The sequence below is a fragment of the Chaetodon auriga genome, chromosome 9 (genome assembly GCF_051107435.1).
Source record: "Chaetodon auriga isolate fChaAug3 chromosome 9, fChaAug3.hap1, whole genome shotgun sequence".
Lineage (NCBI taxonomy): Eukaryota > Metazoa > Chordata > Actinopteri > Chaetodontiformes > Chaetodontidae > Chaetodon > Chaetodon auriga.
The window spans coordinates 14,372,307-14,392,047 of record NC_135082.1 but is presented as its reverse complement, the minus strand read 5'-3'; the positions used below and the strand labels follow the sequence as shown (position 1 = coordinate 14,392,047).

The 19,741-nt window shown below is 43.5% G+C and overlaps 1 protein-coding gene across 4 annotated transcripts in view; it reads left to right on the top strand.

Annotated features, from left to right (window-relative positions):
- apbb2a (amyloid beta (A4) precursor protein-binding, family B, member 2a) overlaps window positions 1–19,741 on the top strand; it is a 38,107-nt gene that overhangs the window by 15,694 nt on the left and 2,672 nt on the right. For all 4 annotated transcript variants that reach the window (XM_076739792.1, XM_076739791.1, XM_076739793.1 and 1 more), the window contains 4 exons: window positions 12,093–12,207; window positions 17,167–17,242; window positions 19,427–19,507; window positions 19,599–19,714. In XM_076739792.1, the coding sequence (XP_076595907.1) occupies window positions 12,093–12,207; window positions 17,167–17,242; window positions 19,427–19,507; window positions 19,599–19,714 (388 nt within the window). The remainder of the gene's footprint in view (window positions 1–12,092; window positions 12,208–17,166; window positions 17,243–19,426; window positions 19,508–19,598; window positions 19,715–19,741) is intronic.

Sequence of the window (19,741 nt, the reverse complement as noted above, 5' to 3'; positions counted from 1 at the left end):
TGCAAGGCCCCTGTGATGGCCCACAGGGACAGAGTCCAGGAACCTAGACCCACTCGATAGATGCCAGCGTGATTGATGGCCTTTCCTTCCCACTCCTGCTCCGATTTGAGCCCCGTACAAACCTCTCTCTTTCCCTGCAAGTCATCGCTCCTCCACGTCAGCGCCCTCCATCTTCCCACAATCCATCACTCCTACTTCTACACATACACACACGCCTCATGTCCAGGATATGTCCTCCCAGCCTCCCAGAAGCCCTCATTCTCTAAAGGGTCATTATGGCGGGAGCTGTGTCCCTACTCACTCTCCAGCCCAGGGTCATATATCACACACACACACACACGCACACACACACGCACACACACACACACACACACAAAGAGACACTCATACAAAAACCTTAAAAAATACAATCATTTCTTCTTTCTTGCATTTACTCTCTCACCACCTCCCTCTTTCCCCCTCTCTCTCTTACATTAGCATTGTTAGGCACACCTGCTGTAATCCCTGTCTTCCTGACGGATTACTCCTCCTGTTCCCCCTATAGATCCCTTCCCCTTGCCCCACCAACTGATAAATCTCCTACCGATAAAACACTTATCGGTCCGGGGCCGTGGCAGGCAGCGATGAGAGGTGATGCTGATGTTGGCTGATCATACAGGGCTGAACACAGCAGGACGCTGGCGCAGTCGGCGTCTGCCTGTAGCCCGTCCATCTATTCAGACCACGGCTGCCTGAAGTGGCCGCAGACTGCTTAAGATGAATACATTTGAATACTGTTTGGAAGTGCATGATATAGGTTTTTGATTATGTTCTCAGTGGGGCAGCCGTTGATGTATCTATAGTAATAAATGTATTAGGTGGTAAATTAACTTCCCCATAGTTATTTCAGGATCAAAATCACACTTTATTCAAATGATTTATTTGGATTTAAAGGTACAAATTTATCACCTAACAATATTTCTGCAGTTCAGGATCAGGTTTCTTTTAAGTTAAAAAACAAATGCAGGTAGAAAAAGTTTAACCAAGAAATTAATTTGAGGTCCCCACAGGGCAAAGAGTCACAGTGCTTGACTCTGAGTGGCTAAAAACACCAACACCAAACCTGATAACATGTTTATTAATCTATTTGTTTAGAAGGATTTCAAGTGATCAGCCAAGGAACCCAATCAAGTCTAGTTTGGTTGAAACTATTTGAACATATGTATTAGATTATCAACTGGACAAACTCTCCAGTGGATGAAGATCATGCGATTTGATCAAAAGCTCCAGAATGGCAAGTAACAGGACCCAGTAGTGAGATTGTTTTCCCAAATAAAAGCATTTAATTCAACAATGAGATGGTTTTTGTACCACTTGGTCAAACTTTATTACCATGTAAAGGATTAGCTTACCCAAATGATTATAATAAATACAGTAAATGAAATAAATCTTAACTTTTTGTAAGTTTTGGCTTTATTTTGGCAGGTTTTGAGACATCCATCTTTGAGTTTCCTGCCTGCATCACACAGTAACATGTCCTTCCACAAACAGCCTCTCTCTCTCTCTCTCTCTCTCTCTCTCTCTCTCTCTCTCTCTCTCTCTCTCTCTCTCTCTGTTACTGCTTCTCCGGGTAAGCCACATAACACAAAGTTAACAGTTTTTAGAGCAACGATCAACAGAAGGAAGTTTAAATGAAAATTAATCACAGTTGAGTTGAGTTGAAAATCTCAAACCCAGAATTACGTGTATGCTGCAGAAGACACGACTGGAAGTAAGTGAGGAATAACTATTATTTTCCTCAGTTAAGGTTTGTAAAATCACATTTAAGGCCCAAAGCCCCAAACTGATGAATTTACTATCACATAAGACAAAGAAAGGCAGCTGGATCAAGGGCATTGTTCATTAGTGAATCAATTAATTGACTACTAATTTCAGCTCTGCTTAAATATACAGGTTTATTTTGTAATTTGTGCAAACTGACCCTTTAAAAATGTTCACTGTAAGTAGAGTGAGAGAGAGAGACGACTAATTGCTGTACAGTATGCTGTGTGCGTGAGACGTAATGATTTATGGCATATTCAGCTAATTAGGTTACATGCATACAGTATGATCTAAACTGATCTGTGAGTAGAGCTCAGCACAACTCGACACTAACTCCTCACCAAATCCCTGCGCTCTCCCACACACTCTCTTTATCTCTCTCTCTCTTACACACACACACACACACACATTAGTAAGATACATGAATGGGGGCGTCTTGCTGAAGTGACATCTCACTGAAGCTTTGTCTCCGTCGAGAATATCAGCGCTTGTGTACAAAATCACACACGCACATGCACGCACACACACACACACACACTCACTCACTCTAGAGCAGTGTGATGTATAAATGATCAAGAGCGGAGAGAACAGCAGGACATCATCTTTCTCCCTCTCTCGCCCACCCAGAATCCCGCTTTCTCCCCCTCATCCCTCATTCCTCACACACACACACACACACTGTCTTTCCATCTCGCCCACCCACCCACCTATCTCTGCTCTTAAATATGTAATGAAATACAGCGACTGTTGACACATGGGTACTGTGTGTGCCTCCCCAGCTTGTTGCCCCTCCCTCCCTCATTCTGCCACACTGAATGCTTGGAATTGGGTCATAAAGCTGCATGTACAAAAATTCGGGTTGTGCGTGTTTCTGCCTTTTTAGTAAGTCACCATTTTCACCATCCGCTTTGTAAATCTGTGCATTTTTCTTGGAAATGATGCAGAGGTACGGAGGGTAAATCAAACTGCGGCGTTGCTGCTGCTGTAAACAACGTCAGCTGTCTGCTCAAATCACACAGCCAGCGTTGTGCGCTGTGTACGCTGTTTAATACACCGTAGACAACAGTTTTATTTTTATTTCGACTTGATTTTGTCCTAGTTCTTCGCTGCCTTGGGCAAAATTGGTGATTATGTTTGTGTGTTTTTGTCTGTCTGACTGTGAGTGTGTATGTATGTGTGCATAGAGAGGCAGGGAGTGTGTGTCGTGTGGTACCAGCCTCCTCCTCCTCCTCCTCCCCCTCCTCCTTCACTGTGCCCTCTGGCCCTGGTTGCTCATTTTGTTGCTCATCTTGGTGCTGTAAACAAGTTTACGGTGTGGAGAGGTAATTACGTACAGACATTCTACATTAGGCCTAATGGCTGTGGGCCATGACTAATTCACCAGGTCGCAGGGGGGTTTGCCCCGCTCAGTTGTCACACAGCCTTAAAGTACCCCAGTGCCGCTGTGGATGGTTTTACTGGTGTGACTTTTAGTGAGATCCAAATGAGCTCCAAAATCCTGCTCCATGGACACTTTTTTATCATCATGCTGCCTCACTATTAAAGGAACAGTTCAGTATTTTTTGTGAAATATGCTTTAGGAAATTTGGTTTCTTGGAAAAGTTAGATTGACACCAGTCTGACAGATGAAGTGAATAACACTGATCACCTGGTCACAATCCTCTTGATACACACCACCCACCCACCCAAACGCTGTTGAAGACCAAGTTCACCCCCTCATTTAATGGCACTCCCTGACAGCAGTGGCCTCTACAGCAAAAACTGCTCAGGAATGGCTCGAGGAACGTGACAGAGAGCTCACGGCATCAACGTCCCCAGATCCTAATCAGATCGAGCATCCGTGGGCTGCAACCAGTCTCTGACCCTCTGAGATATGGACGCAGGACATCTGAGGGTGTCCTGTGGTGTTAGTGGATCCTTTGAGTCCTGTGGGTTGCTAGCTGGGGCCTCCATGGATCTGACTTGTTGCAGTACGTCCCATGGATGCTTACTTGCATGCTGGGGTGAAAGGATTAATAAGCAAACATAAGCGATCCTTGGAAAACCTATTTTTATGTTGTAAATGAATATTCACCAATAGATCATTATCAAATTATTTGGAATTCAATTACGGTATTCGTCTCAAACAGCCAGTATTGGTCAGGCTCGAATTAGAATATTGGATATCTAAGCGTACTATAGTCAGAACTGGAAATACCAGATGTGGACACTTTGCACAGCCATCAATATGCACTACTGTAAAACAAACCCATTATCTGTCAGCAGCTCTGTACAGTCCTATTAATGGCTGTGTAAAGTGTGTACTTTGCATCTCTTGTGTCGAGTGTTATCTTTGAGTTTTATTGGACCTTTTATCGCCACATTCTACATTCCATTACAATAAACTGCAATTAAATTTTGTCACAGGCAACATTCACTGTTTTCTGCAAGCACAATTATCAGCACTCAGGGTCCTATTTTTAAATTACACAGCAGTGTATCGCAATGTTTATTGAGTCTGGACAAATGGAGGATCTTCCAGCAGAACACATGTGGATTGCTAAGGTCCATCAGCAAAAATTGAATCAGTCAAGATAAAAAAAAGCGTTTGTAAGCCATGACAGCAGACATGTGTCTGAAGAGAGCTTCAGGGTGGATTTTCTGGATTTACCACTCAAAAATATTATCATAGCTTATGTGTTTATTTTGCCTTTGCACTGATTATATCATGGATGGAAACAGCAGTTTAATATAAATATACTCACAAGGTGTCTTTACAGTGTGATGAAAGGGTTTTCCTCTAAATCACCATCCAGCTATTGTTACTCTCACATGTCACAGTTCAGCATTGAATCTCACTGTGAAACTGGATCAGATCCACATCCACTTTGGACCCAAGCCAAAGTCACAACCTTGTCAGCAATCATAGCATTGCCAGTTCAGTTGCGATCAATGAATATAACACATTTCTCCACACACGCACACACAGTACACACACCTGGCCCTGTCTACTTTTTGCTGACTGGAGAGTCACACGAACTTCCTCCTCAGACATTTCTAATCAGCATTTGGCTGTCAATTAGCATATGTAAGTGCATTAGCATCGCAGCCGCCACTACCCAGACACTCTGTAAAGCTGTTTGATAATTGAAGTCTGTTTGAAGTGTGTTCGATGCCACGGTGCTCTCTGTGTGTTTGTGTGTGTGCGTGACAGATGGTTCGGAGAGGACACGAGTCTCTACTGAGTGATACTGGAAGCTACAGAGCGGAGCAGGCGAGGGACTAGTTACATTTGTGTTGTTTTCACTGCCTCTTAAAAAGCCTCTTTTACTGCAGCAGTTGTGGGCACTTCAGTTTTATTACCCCATTTTAGCACCTGAAGATGCACAGTCAAGTTATTCTCTATAAAGGTATTCGAAACTACTTGAATTTTAATAATACGGTATTATCAGTGAAAACAGTGTTTCATCTTTATTATTGAGCATCACATTTGCAAATTGTAATTCTTATGGCAGAAATGAGGAAGGATGAAGCACTTCTAAAAGCAGTTACTGCTGCTGTGCCTCCATTCCTGGGTCTATTTAGCTGTTAACTGTTTTGAGTCTCTTATTTTTATGGAAAACTGGCCTGAAGTAAACAATGTGGCATCATGAGGAGCAGAAGAGTTACATGAAGCTGCCATTTCACGTTATGTATTTGTGTCCGGACTTTTACCGGAAGTAATCGCCTCATTTTCTGTGTACAATTTTGTTTTCTGTTGCCATTTATACTCCTCACTGTATGTATAAATTTAGCTACTCACAAAATAGCATCATATTTTATGCTTGACTCCGTTCAGCAAACGCACAAAGCTCCTCAGCAGCTTCCCTATCTGACAAACTGTTTAGAGCAACATTTGCCGTAACTTTTATCCTATTAGCATTTGACGCGAAGCATCATGTGATTTGGCAGGATAATGTTGGCTAACATTATCTAGCACTCTGCAGATTTGTCTGGACGCATTCAATGGAAAAAGCAGGAGAAAAATAAATGCACCTGGTGAGCAACATGTTGGCTCGTCCTCGCTGTGCCCCCAGGATAAATGGATGGAACAGCGTTGGGCTTCAGTATCAGTTTTGTGGCAAAACAGTGCAAACTGTTGGAAGAGGGTAGGTACTGGCAGCTGATTGGATGAACCATCTGTCCATCACCGTCTATCACAGGCTAACTTTTACCAATCAGATCAACGAACCATATGACTCCTGCAAAGTCAAATGGTTCAAGCGTTTCATTATGGAAAGCCCTCAGTGCTGTTCTTTGCTCCTATTTTAGTGGAGAAATACTCTCCAGCTCCGATAGAAATGAACTATAGCAGCCTTTGGAGACGCCTTTGTTGTTTTTAAATGAACAGTAGCTTCTCTCACTGTCACCACACCTGCCCATTGCTGCCAGTAGTTCCTCAGAGGATGCTGACTGGCCCAATCTACTGTGGTTAGGCCACAAGCGCATAATTTGAAGCCTGGAAAGATGGATACCTTTTCATGATCTAAATTCTGCTGGTCGTCATCGCAGCTCATCACAGCTACAAGCTGCATCAGATCTGAGGAACCATTCCTCAGACATGAGATATCAGGAAATGCAGGTTTTGGTTGCAGCTTTTATGCATGTACTCAAACAGTCAATAGTCTTTTTTCATGTGGAAAACCATTATAAAGGAGGCAACGACACAAGTTTCAAAACCAACCTCAGCATCAACATCTACCGTGTTTTGCATTATAGATTTTCTTTTCACATTTCTTCTTCCATTTGTCATCAGCATTTGGCAGCAGCGTACAATATTCCTGCACCCTGTTCAGTGGATTTATTTGTAATTTAATGAATGGGACAATCATGCCAGGTATAATGATCTAAACTTGAGGCTGAAATCAAAAAATGTGTGATCAAGCATTGAATGTCACAAACTGAAACCGTGTTTAAGTATGCAAGGGTGGGATTTTCCTTCAGCTGTACATATGCTAATACTACTACTACACACAGCGCTGGTAGTACTACTGAGGGTGGGTGATGTGTGAGCTGCAGACGCTGACAGTTCTGTGCGACTCGCTTAAACCCAGTATACCATATATATCTGCAGCCATGACCTCATTTAATCTGCGAGTTGTACACATCCTCTCCAGCCGAGCCTGCCTCACAGCCATCAGGATCAAAGAGAGATTGGTAGTAGTGAGTCAGTCATCCTTTATTCAGCTCTGGAAATATGTGGAGCACACAGAAAGAGAGAGAGAGAGAGAGAGAGAGAGAGAGAGAGAGAGAGAGAGAGAGAGAGAGAGAGAGAAAAGAACACATGAGTGGTGGGAGTCTTGCTTTAACTCATCTCTCTGCTTTGGTGCTTTCATACCTTTCATCTCATACCTCTTTTTACCTCTCTTTTTCCTCTCCACCTCTTTCTCCGCCATCCGGCCCCCAGTGAGTCTCACACCTCGTTCCCATTCCTCTCCGCTACACTCCCACCTTTTCATTTTGGCTTTCTGGCCCCCCGCCTTCATCGCTCCTCTCTCTCGACATTTTATCTGTCCATCCTCCCTCCCCACTTTCCTGCCAAAAACTCTCCCTACATCACTGAGGCCTGTGTGTCATTCATCCTCGGTTGTTGGTCAATTCGCTGCCTGTGTCTCTGCCATGTGTCATTCCTTCCGTTAACTGAGGTCGGGGACAACTGACCACCAACTCTCACTCCTCGCTGTCCTCCTTTTCTGTCTCCACACTACCCTCTGTCTATACTAAAATGCTGAATATAACAAAAAATGACTACATTTATTATTTTCCCTTATTTGGCAAACTATAACTATGATCATGTCCTGTCATGAGGTCATGTCATGTCCTATTTCTATTAGAAAAAAAACACAAAACAGAAATAAATATGCAATATTTGAATTTGAAGAGTTAAATCAATAGATAAATTTCATTCTTTTCATTACTCAAAAACGTGTGCAGGGTTTGGGTGACAAGTGCTCAAAAAATCTCTTGTGTGTGTGTGCGTGTGTGGGGTGAACTTGAATCCTTGCGGCAGCTCTGTGTTTTGGACAGACACAGACACTAATGAGTCTCAGTTGGTTAAGTCTCCGTCATAACCGCTGTGTCCAGCTACAGCCAAACTCATGCATTAGTTATCATATTTGTGCATTCTTTGTTTCTCATTCAGACAGCTGATGATAAACCAGTGGTTTGATAACAGCTCCTTAATGCTGCCCATTTAGCACCAGTATTACCTGAGCTCATCAAATTCCCATTTTATGGTTGTGAGGGCAAAGTAAACATGACTTAATGTGAGCACCTGTTTAGTGTAATCAACTTTATTGACATTTTAAATGAGCGATCATAGACAAAGGCAAAAAGAGAGAGAGAGGGATTCCTTTGGCGGTGAAGCTGTTTCATCCTCGGTCAAATGAGGTCAGTGTGATCATGACAGTGCTGCAGGTTCTTCTGGGAGGTGGGAGTCTGTTCTGGGTTTGAATCAGGTGTGATGTGGTTTAAGCATCAGTAATAAAGCATTTGCAACGCTTTCAGTCTGACACTGACATGCAAATTAGCTGTAGAGAGAAAAGAATGGGCTGTAGTGTTACAGTAAATGGAGAGCAGCTTTTGGGCTATTGAGAATTTTGACAGCAAAAATCCAATTCCACCGGAGTGAGTGGCAGTGAAGAAAGCGTAGTGTCTGGGTTTGAAAAGGAGCAGGAGGAAGTAGAATAGGAAGTAAATGGACTCAGCGCAAAAAAGAAAAAAAAAAAAAATCATGAATGAGATTCAAAGAGAGAGACAGAGTTGCATTTTCATACAGCATGACAGACATTTACATGAGGCGAGTGAGAGCTTTTAGGCACTTTATACACGTGTTGATGTAGCTTCCGTGCGTGTGTGCGCGTGTGTGTGTGTGCGTGTGCGTGTGCGTACATGTGTGGGCGACCACCGGCTGTGGGGAGAGCAAGTTGAAGCAGCAGCTCTGACTCTGATGATTCCTGTTTGAAATAAGCTGCCAGCTGCTACCACACACACACACACACACACACACACACAGACAGACACACACACAGACTGCTTCTTGCTAAGTGGATCATCAAAGAATCAAAGCAGTCGATGTTTGAATTAGCCCTCTGTTCTTTATTCAGCCTGTGCCTCCTTTGTAGTCTTCCTGATAATAGCGAGAGTGTCACAGACTATATGCAAGAGAGCGGCTGTGATAACTTACACTGTTGATCTGAATCATTCTGTGTTGCATCTTTTTTTCGGGGGGGGAGGGGGGCTTCTCCTGTTGTGGGAAGAAAAGAGAGCGAGTAGAGGAGCGTGAGATGGAGAGAGCTGTGGAAAGGGAAAGGAAGATTAAAAGAGCGAAAGCAAAGAGAAGGATGAAAGAGAGATTGAGAGGAGGAAACGGCAGAGGGAAACGGGGAGTATGGGAAGGTAAAGCTGCAGTAGGAAACAAGATGTGTGTTTGCATGTGTGTGTGAGTATGTTGGCACATCTGACACAAAGGTGTGCTGTGTCATAATGTAGCGGAACGCTAAGCCACTGAAATGAAAAGTACACAGAAGTGAGCTCCAGAGCACACATACGACACACACACACACACACACACACACACACACACACACACACACACCTCACAGGAAGACTGATTGAGGTGAAAGAGCGTTGAGTCTGTTTCTGACTCAGTACGCCGCATGTATTAACACTGCTCTTGTTTATTTTCCCTTGCCTTTTCTATCCAACCGTCTGCTCCCGTTTCTCTTTTCCCTTTTCTTCTTTTGCAATACAATTTTCTCATCCCTCCGTTTTCTCTGTCTCTTCCCATTCCACCTTGTTTCTTTAACTAATTTATTATTTCCTTCCTATTTCCCCCACCACCCTCCATTCACCCCCTCTCACCTCCCTCTGCTTCCCGGGACCCAGAGAAAGGTAATTGCTCTTGGTGGTGTGCTCAAGTGTGATCTGCTTCTCCATTGTTTTCAGTAATCATTGTGTCAAGACCGCGCGTCCCCCTACCGCAATCACATATGTCACTCCAGGCATCAAATCAGTGGCTTTGCTTCGCCCAGAGTCACTGTTGGTCTGTACAGGAGTTCAGCAGCCTCTGCTGAAGGTCTAAATCACTGATGTTAAATTATCAGCAAGCCAGACTGGCCACAGGCTATTTCCTATTAAGAGTTGCATGCTGTTTTATAGCGTTTTGATCCCCCAGAGAGGGTACAGAAGTCATAAAAGAGCCATTTGTAGTAGGCGAGGCAAGGCCACTCATGCTGCTTCGGTGACACACTGCTCAAATGTCCCTGAACGAAGTGTATACTGGCCGCATACGCTCAACACACACGCGCGTCCTATTGCACTTTCCTTTCTGGCCACAGGCAGGGGGGAGCATTATCGACCAAAAGTGGGTGAGCACACAATTATGCAGAAGAGACGGGCCGGATAATGGACTCATAAACACAAAGAGCCCACTGTGATAAATGCTGGCTGTGTTTGCCATATTTCTGATTATGTCTATGGTTATTTGGGAGTGTGCACTGTACGTGTGTGTGTGTGTGTGTGCGCATGCGTGCGTGCGTGTGTGTGCATGAAGCTGTTCAGCTGCATCTGGTGACACTGCCATCCAGTTGGCTTCTCTGCATGTCCCCACCCTTTCACTCTGCTTTACTCAATCATTTCGGTCCAGGCTCGACACATCCTCTCACCCTTTGTTCTGCAGCTTGACTCACCTGTTAATGAGGAAGAAATGTGCCTATCTTTCATTGCGTGCGTGCGTGCGTGCGTGCGTGCGTGTGTGTGTGTGCAGTATCTCCCACATGTAGCTGTGTTTGATCTCCCACCCACTCTCTGCATCAAGTTTGCTTCACGGTGGAGCTTCCTCTCTCAGTCTCGCCCTCATACTCGTCATTTTTCCCTGCAAGGTGGCACCACTGTGAAACACTCGGCACATAGCTTCCTCGGGCACTGGGACACACACCTGCCTCGCTGTACGCTTATGTGTCTCTGTGTATCTGTGTGTGTCATTGTAGTCAGTGTAGGAGTGAGAAATCTGTTGTCATGGCTCAACAGCACACACTATGCCATATGTTAAAGGGGCTTTAAGTAATCTAGCCATTAAATAAACCTTAACTGGTGTACAAGGAATTGCAGCAATAAGCCAGCAAAGCTTATGGCAGCTTTTAAGGGACACAAATAATGAAGCAACATTAGCAACATTGAGCTAATTAGAGCAGAGCTCTAACAACAAATGTCTGGAGAAAAGGTAAATATGTCGTGATGCAAAATGGGGTAATGATAATGTCGTGTTGTCATTTGCTTTTTGAACTTTTTGCACGAAATTTCTTGCAACCCTGGCTATTTACTCTGTTGCTGAACAGCTGACAGTGCAAACAGGTGCAGCGAGGGTTGGAAAGTTTTCATTTGAAAACAGAAGACAGGTCCAAGGAAAGACTTTTTTTAATGTTTGATAAGGGGAATGAGAATAAGTGAGAATAAAATCACTGGGAGGGATTTCAAATGGAAAGTAATCAAGATATTTCCAGACGATGCTGATTATGCCAAAATTGAACCCTGCGAACTCAAGAAAAATGCTCAAAGGAATGTAAAATACAAATTGGCAATCATATCCACATATTGGCCCTGAGCTAGGTGCCCTTTGGGGAGAGGTGTTTGAAGCCTTTAAAGAAATGTTTAATCTTAATATGCAACAATGTCCAAAAGTGGCTCTCCGTAGAGTAATACCAGGAGGCTTGGAGAGGAAAACTATTATCTATTCACTGAATAACTCATAGCAGATAAAAAGATAAGTCCTGACTCTCCCACATACAATATATGGAATGAAGAAGTGTTGTGAGATGGAACAAATGTCACTTCAGCAAAAAACCACAAATTAGCTAAGAAATGGAATCCTGTGATGGGCTTATTAGTGCAATGAGGTCACTTATTATGGAGGAAACAGCCTGCCTTCTGTTTTTTTTAATTGTCTTCTTTCCTTTTTCTTCCAAATAATTGTTATTTTTTTCTCCGTCAGTTCTTTGTGTTTTGCTCTTTTACGTTTCCTTCCACGTTGAAGCATAAACATTAAAGGGCAGCTGGGGAGCGTGCAGAGAAAAATAAGCATACAGGCTGGAAGATCACTCACTTGTACTCACTGAATCGTCTATCTTATGTGATAACAGGGATTCTTACTTACTGCCCCTTTAACAAAGCAACGTGTTTGGCACATCTGCGTCGAGGTGTGTGGAGGTTTGTTTCTTACCTGCATTAGAAATTCATGTGTGAAAATTCCTGTGTGTCTTCTGGCCGTGTTGCAGGGACTTTGCCTATGTGGCGAGAGACAAAAACACGCGGGTGCTGAAGTGCCACGTGTTCCGATGTGATACTCCTGCCGCAGCCATCGCCACAAGTCTCCACGAAATCTGCTCCAAGGTGGGTGTCATTATCGTCTCCGGCTCCGCATGAATGAGCTTATCTGCTCCTCTGAAACAAGCTATCAAGCTTTAATCAAGGGGACTATTGGAGAGAGAAGGGGAATCTTTTTTCTACTGATGCAGTCATCAAGAGCTACTTTTTAAGGTTGTAACTTAGATGCAGCTCCTGCATGAATGTTATATAAAACAAAGGGCCAGGACTGGAAAACACTGTGGAAGAGCCCTGGCAAGATTTCTGTTATCTTTTTCGAGAGACGCCAGAGCTTAGGAGGGAGGTACATGGAAGTTTGAAGGGCTTTTACAGTGAGAAGAGGAGATAAGATTCAGGTTACAAAGTCTGTGGAGTATTTCTGTGTGTGTGTGTGTGTGTGTGTGTGTGTGTGTGTGTGTGTGTGTGTGTGTGTGTGTGTGTATGTGTGAGCATGAGAGAGAGAGAGCTGGTGGTGACAGTGTGTTAACCCTCTCAAGGACAGGGAACCCCAGATCCTGCAAATTTGCGACATCACACAGCACATACACACACACTTGAATCACACACTTTCTCTCTCTTGATCTCAGTCACACACACGCACATCCACACGCACACACACGCACGCACACACACAGACTAATCAGTAATCCCCTCCTCTCCCAGAGCTGTAATTCTACTTACTGCTGTCTGTCTCCTGGACACAGAGATTACAGCCATGTAGAGAGATTTAAACAGAAAAAAAAAGAAAAAAAAATTCACTGCAGCCAAAAAAGTCTAACTTTATGACAGAATACAGTGAATTTTATAAATTACATGGTAATAGAACAAACCAATAATAATCAGGACCACTTTAGGAGCCAGCATAGTGGATTTTCACATGCAGCAGACAGTCTGGCAGCAGCTGGTTTCTCCAGAAACTGACATGGTTCTGAGACGTCTATCCTCCCACCTGTTTGCACCTCTCCTCCCACATGTGCACTGTGCGCACTGCACCATGCTTCCACAAACTGATACACACCAGTCTGTCTGAATGCTGCTCATAGTGTTTGTGTGCCACCACAAAAAAAGAGCTCAGAGTTTTAAATGTCTTGCGTACGCGGCTCCGTGGTGGCTGTAGCTCCAACACTGGAAGCAGTGGCCGATGAAGTTCTGTCATCCAAAGCAGCTCTGAGTCTGGTTTTAGCAGAGAAACTGTCAGTGTCTAAATCTTTATCACTGGAAGTAGCAGTGCTTGAGACCCTGTCATGTCAGTGACAGCTGAAGCGCCAACATTGTCCGTAGCTCCGGTGATGCCTCTGTTACTGGAACTATCTCTGTGCTTTGAAGCACTGTGAACTGAGGCTCTGTAAAAGGATGCAGCAGTGGCTAAAGCTTAAAGCAGCGTGTCTGTCCCTCCTTCATATGAACCAGTGACAGTCACCTCCTGACTCTGTGTCAGATTTATAGCTGGAACATAACTGTCTGAGCCTCCGTCATACGAGTCAGTGACAGCTGAAGCTCTGTCACCTCCTGACTCTGGATCGGCTTCACTGTAGCTAACAGAATCCTCTCATTCAGTGGTCCAGGGGACAGACAATCATAAATTCAAGGGCAGCATCTGCATGAGAGCTAGTGTTCATGTCATTGGCCAGGAGAGTCACTGTGACAAACCTGGGCCTTAGGGTGTGCTGGGAGTGATTCTCTTTTCAGCATCCAGATGAAGCAAGCCTTTAGGTAAATGGCACCTCATCTTTGCACCGAATGAGGTCCACTTTCTTCAGGTACCTCATCATCATCCATCATCCACATATCTGGCCATGCCAAAAACCCTCTGTGAAACTTGTAGACGCTTTATATTCATCTGGCAACTTGAACCTCCACTCTGGATTGATGGAGCTCTGTTCCCTGCTGAAATACTGCCAGATGTTCTTGCCAGCGTTCCCTTGGCTGACCCAGCTGGTGTACAATAGCTTTCATCGTGTGATATGTGGAGTTTCCAGGGAGGAGACGGATGCCAAAATACAAGAATGCCATGAACATCCCAGGCCTCACACATCAGGAGGCCCACCTCTGGAGACCTGTACACACAAGGCTGCCTGTTCGTACCAACCTTTGGACACTGGAAGGGCCAGATCAAAGTCCATTAACTTCACTCTGAAGGCCTGGTTGACAAGTGTAATATTGTCACATTTGAGGCCTGTATGAAGGATGCCAATACTCTTCAGGGCTTCTGATGTGAAGAGCAGCTGGTGTGTGACATGCCTAATTTCATTTAGAGACAATGACAGCCCTTTTCTCTCCCTCGTCTGGTCCCAGAGGCTCCTGTCCAGCATCTTAAAGGCAGCACATGAAAGGTCTTAGAACTCGAAATTGTCCAAGTTTTTCTTCTCAAGGTCGAAATCCCTGACAGCTTCCAGCATTTCCACCTCTCTTTGAATAATTTGATCATCAGTTTCAATCACTTGCACATGAATAGATTGTAATTTTAAAGACATATATTCACAGTATGGTGCACACTGTCCTCTGTTGTTTTGAATAGAGGATTGATGTTGAGATTTCGACTCTCTGACGGAATGAATGAAATACACTCAGCAACATTAAGTAATGTTAAGCAGGAATGAATTAATCAGTTTAATGGTGTCCTGTAAGGAGACTGATTGATGGATGCAGTAATATATTAACTGCATGTCAACTCATTTTGAGTGGTGAATTCCTTGGATCTGCTTGATACATTGTTGTGGTAGAGGTTTAATGAAGACAGTGACTAATACCTCATTCGGACTGACGCAGTGATTTGGCTCAAACTGTCTCATGAAGTGTTTGTTAATGAACTGCATTATACACGTCACCTGTATGAAAAGGACTTTGGTGGAATATTTCAAAGTTTACAGGATGGATTGGCACAAAAGTTTGTACACACATTCACAGCACCCAGAGGATGACTCCTAATGACGTTGGTAACCCCCTACCTTTTCCTCCACTGCCACCAGGAGGTTGACATTTGAGGTTTGAGGGAAATATCGCGACAACTAATGAATGGATTGCCCTAAAATTTGCTAACAGACATTCATAACATTAGTGATCCTCTGATCTTTAATCTAGCTTCATTGTCAGTTCAGAATTGAAACTTTGCCATCCCCATCATTCCCAAAAAAACACCCTCTGAGTCTACTGACAAGTATTAACTATATAGTCAAATCCTGATATATCTTATTCTTCTGCGTGTATTAAAAACACATCAGTGAGCCACACTGTTGCACTGGCTGACACTTCATTACCATGAACATGGGCATTATATTTAATTTTGTGTCAACCCCACTTACACCAATCTGCTGCCAGTAACAATCACTAATGAGCAATTGTGCATTAATCCACCGCAGAAACGAGTACAAAACAAATGGCTTGAGTGATGTTTGCTAAAGCTACAGTCGCCAGCTGCTTTATATGTACGTCCTCAATGGGAACAAATGGACGTGAGTCAGAAAATATTGATAGTGACTAACTCAATGTTGGTTTGATGTTTTTATGGGAATTGTTAAATAATAGAATAATCAATTAGCTCATTAAGATACTGCAGGATGAAATCTGGTCCAGCCAACTATAACAAGCCGACTTTCCAGTGATACACAGTACAATCACAAGCATGAGAAGCACATTGGTCAGTGTTCATCTGGAATACCAACATTGTCTCTAACATAAAGAAAATCAATGAATGTTTCACTATGACCTAATGTATAATGCAGTGTACTGGTAATATATAATACATTAAGAACCTTGATACTTGCAGTACATAGCCTGGACTAATAACTCACTTGTTAAAAAACCCTTTCCCCACACACACACACACACACACACACACACACACACACACACAGGCTCGCAGTGACCTTGCAAAGGATGTATCTATCTGATCTACCTGGAACTCCATATCTTCTCCCTGAGAGGCACGTTGGCCCATTTACAGAATAATGTTTTTTTTTCCATTAATTTCTTCTTATTGCCTACTCCAAATTGAAGAAGGAGTGTGTATCTGTATGTGTGTGTGTGTGTGTGTGTGTGTGTGTGTGTGTGTGTGTGTGTGACCGTGACTCTATCTATTTTAAACACAGTGGTAGTTTTCTCTTTACTGCAGCGGAGAAACTTCGTGACCCGAGTCTTACAGCTGCGCAGTGCGCCGAGAGGCCTTCCTCTGAGTGTGAGTGTGTGTGTGCGTGAATGTGTGTGTGTGTGAATGTGTGTGCATGAGTGCATGCATTTTCTTGCATGTTCCCCCGTGAGAAGAGTTGCAGACTCACCATAGACTTTGATTAATGACACCTACAATTAATCAAGTATCTCTAGCAGGAAGGGTGCAGCAGCTCGGTGCAGGGGCCATGCAGACTGTTCATGACTCTTTAAAGAGTGTGTACACTGCAGAAGAGCAGAGGAAAGACAAAAGGGGAGAGAGCAGGTTCTTTTGAGACTGTTACAAGCCAAACATATCATTTCAAAGAGGTTTTAAAGGCTGGAAATATCCAATACCGTTTTCTTATTGCAAACAAAAGGCCAAAATTAACAATGAATTGACCATTTTAACATTTGTTACCTGTGTCGCGAAAGCCTGACAGCTTATTCATCAGTGCCATAAAGATGCAATCAACACGAGCACTGTGGTTGGTTTGGAGTCAATCCCACAAACACCTGCTGCTGAAAATTTTGACCCTGAAGATCTTCAGTAGAAACAAACAAGCTTGGGGATGAGACAGGGAAGGGTAGCAGAGAAATGTGCTGATGTGTTTTGGGGATTCTCATGAGATTTGTTGGCAATAACAAACATATAGAATGTCAGCAGCCTTATCCTTTAAATTACGTTATTGTTTATGTGATTCAGCCGTAATTCTTTGCTGAAAACATGTTTTCTCTCCTACCCCTCTGGTCCTCTCTTTCTCCTTTCTCCTCTCTCATTCTGCCCCATCCTTCTTGTGTTTTATCTCCGTCTCTCTCCATTTTTCCTCTCCCCTCGTCTAGATTATGGCTGAAAGGAAAAGTGCCAAGGCTGCAGCTGGCAGCTCCTCCCAGACCAGCTCCGATGTACCCCTACAAGGTCCACACACACACACACACACACACACAGACACACACACACACACACACATATGCACACACACACATCTTTTTCTTTGAGTCTTGTTCTTTTGTAGTTCCCTCATGAGAGAATTGGATTTGTCAGCCGTGTGCTATCTTCCCTGCTGTGGTTTCACATTACAGCATTCCTCATCTGAAACCATGTGTATGTTTTTTTTTTTTTTTAAAAATGACTTTATCACCTCAGGAGCGACTGAGAACATTTGTTCATAGAACAGATAGCAGTGTTTGGTTCAATTACACACAGATATTGCTGAATCCAGAAAAACCCCTCGCTCCACAATCACTGAGCTTTATCCTCCCAGTGCTAATTCTATTCACCGTTTCCCATTTCGCTAAGTCCCACCGCTTGTTCCTCCCAGTCCCAAGTAATTATAGGAAGAAAGGGAAAACGCAGCAGCACAATTCATCCTCAGCTGTAAATTCAGCTGGTGTGTGTATCTGCTGAGCACGGGGGAAAGGAGCTCCGGCATCAGAATATAAAAGAACTGTAGCGGCTCCTCACTTACAGAGGCAGTCGACCTCATTAAAACCCAATTAGTGTTTCTTTGAGGCAAGGCCTGGTGCTCCACAGCACCCATCCCAACCCCAGGATCAAAGAACTTATTGGTGAAACATCCCTCACATCTTTTAAAGCTTTAACTTGTTGAACTCCCAGTCTTTTAACTGGAGAACCAGTTGTTATCCAGTGAGAGGCGATGCCCATTAGCTCCAGAGGTCCATTCACAACAAAACCGGTGGATGGAAAACGGTTCTTGTTCCCGCCTGGATTAGATCTCTTCAGGGTAGCTGGGAGTGTGCAATCCCACATTGGGACACATTTTAGGAGATTAGCACGAAATGATTTGGGATCAGCTCCGCCACCAGGATAATGGTCTGCTGTCGTCATCAGATTTGGCCTGTCTGAGCTCTACTTACTGACTACTCACTGCATCCTAAATGTGGGATATGAGGGACTTTTTCATGGAGTACACTGATGAGGTGAATCCAGGCAAAAGCCATTATCCCAGATTTATTTCCTACCTTCCATACAAATCACACGGAGTTCATGATGAATTGTTCATCTCTGAAGTTCAGTAATGAAGCTGTGGATTGTGGAAAATGGGCTGAAACTCAAAATGAAGGAGTATGTCATACGTGGGCTGGTTAATTTCTATTCAAAGTTTATTTTAACACGCCCTGACAATCCTGTTTTTGCTCACTTCTGGTGGTTTAACTTCTCAATTTGCCGAAGTGGTGTTTGGCCATTTTAAGTCTTCATGGGGGGTCGACAGTAGAGAAATGATAAGAAATGAAGGACTTGAATTGGAGCGTATTGTCAGCACCTTAATCTCTCTGATGCACCCAAATCAAAGTTGTAATTTAACAGTTATACATTACAGATGTCATTCAGTTTGTATATAAATGCCTTCAGTTACCCACTGAACTGGATGTGTCCTTCAACAACAATGAATGTTTCATTAAAACAGTCTCAAGAATAGTCATTAATTTCATGTTGCAACTGGCCCCTGAATTTTTAAACCCATGCTGACGAGCGATACAGCAGATTGTTAATGATCTATGTCACCACTGTGAAGGGTTTTCTGCATTAATGCCCTTTTTACTGTTGTGTTGATTTTTATTGTTTTGTCTTTATGCGCATTTGGGGACTAATAATCTTTAAACTATGTAGCTGAACATTTAACCACTTTCAGTATTTTCCATTTCGCATTGTCAGAAATCACCTCAAGCTTATGTAATTGCGTGGTGTGTTAATAGCGAGGTCCTGAGGGTAAAAGATGTTTACGTCTGTGCTGATTGAAATGCAGGTGATACACCATCTTTGATCATCCTCATTCACTGTGCATGGCAATCCTTTCTGCCTGCAAGCCATTGTATAAGCAGACACAGCTGGGTTTTCATGCAGAAAACCCTCAAATCCTGCATGCTTGTGTGTGAATATATTTATCATGGCCTAATCATGTCAACAGCACCCTAAAATATTAAAATATTCACCAGTGTTTGTTTATTTCTCTAGTTTAAGCCAATTATCATGTGTGGACTCCTCGTTTGGAACTTTGCGTTAGATGTTGTTGTGTGATAAAATTCCCTGTGGGCGATCTGCGCGTGTGCGTTTTAATCCGTGTGTGTTTTCTCTCTGCAGAGTTTCCCATGCCAAAGACCGAGTTGGTGCAGAAGTTTCATGTGCTGTATCTGGGTATGACGTCCGTGTCTCGCCCCATAGGTAAACCTGAATGCTGAAACCCACATGCACATCATAACCTGCGTCGTCACACACTGTCTCAGTGTTCACTCTCCTCTCCTTTTGTCCTCAGGTATGGACATCATAAATGGGGCCATAGACAGCCTCCTGTCCTCCACGGGCAAAGAGGACTGGACTCCTGTCATCCTCAGCATTGCTGACACCACTCTGGCTGTCATCAAAGAAAAGGCAAGGGACTTTTTGTTGTCGTCCTGA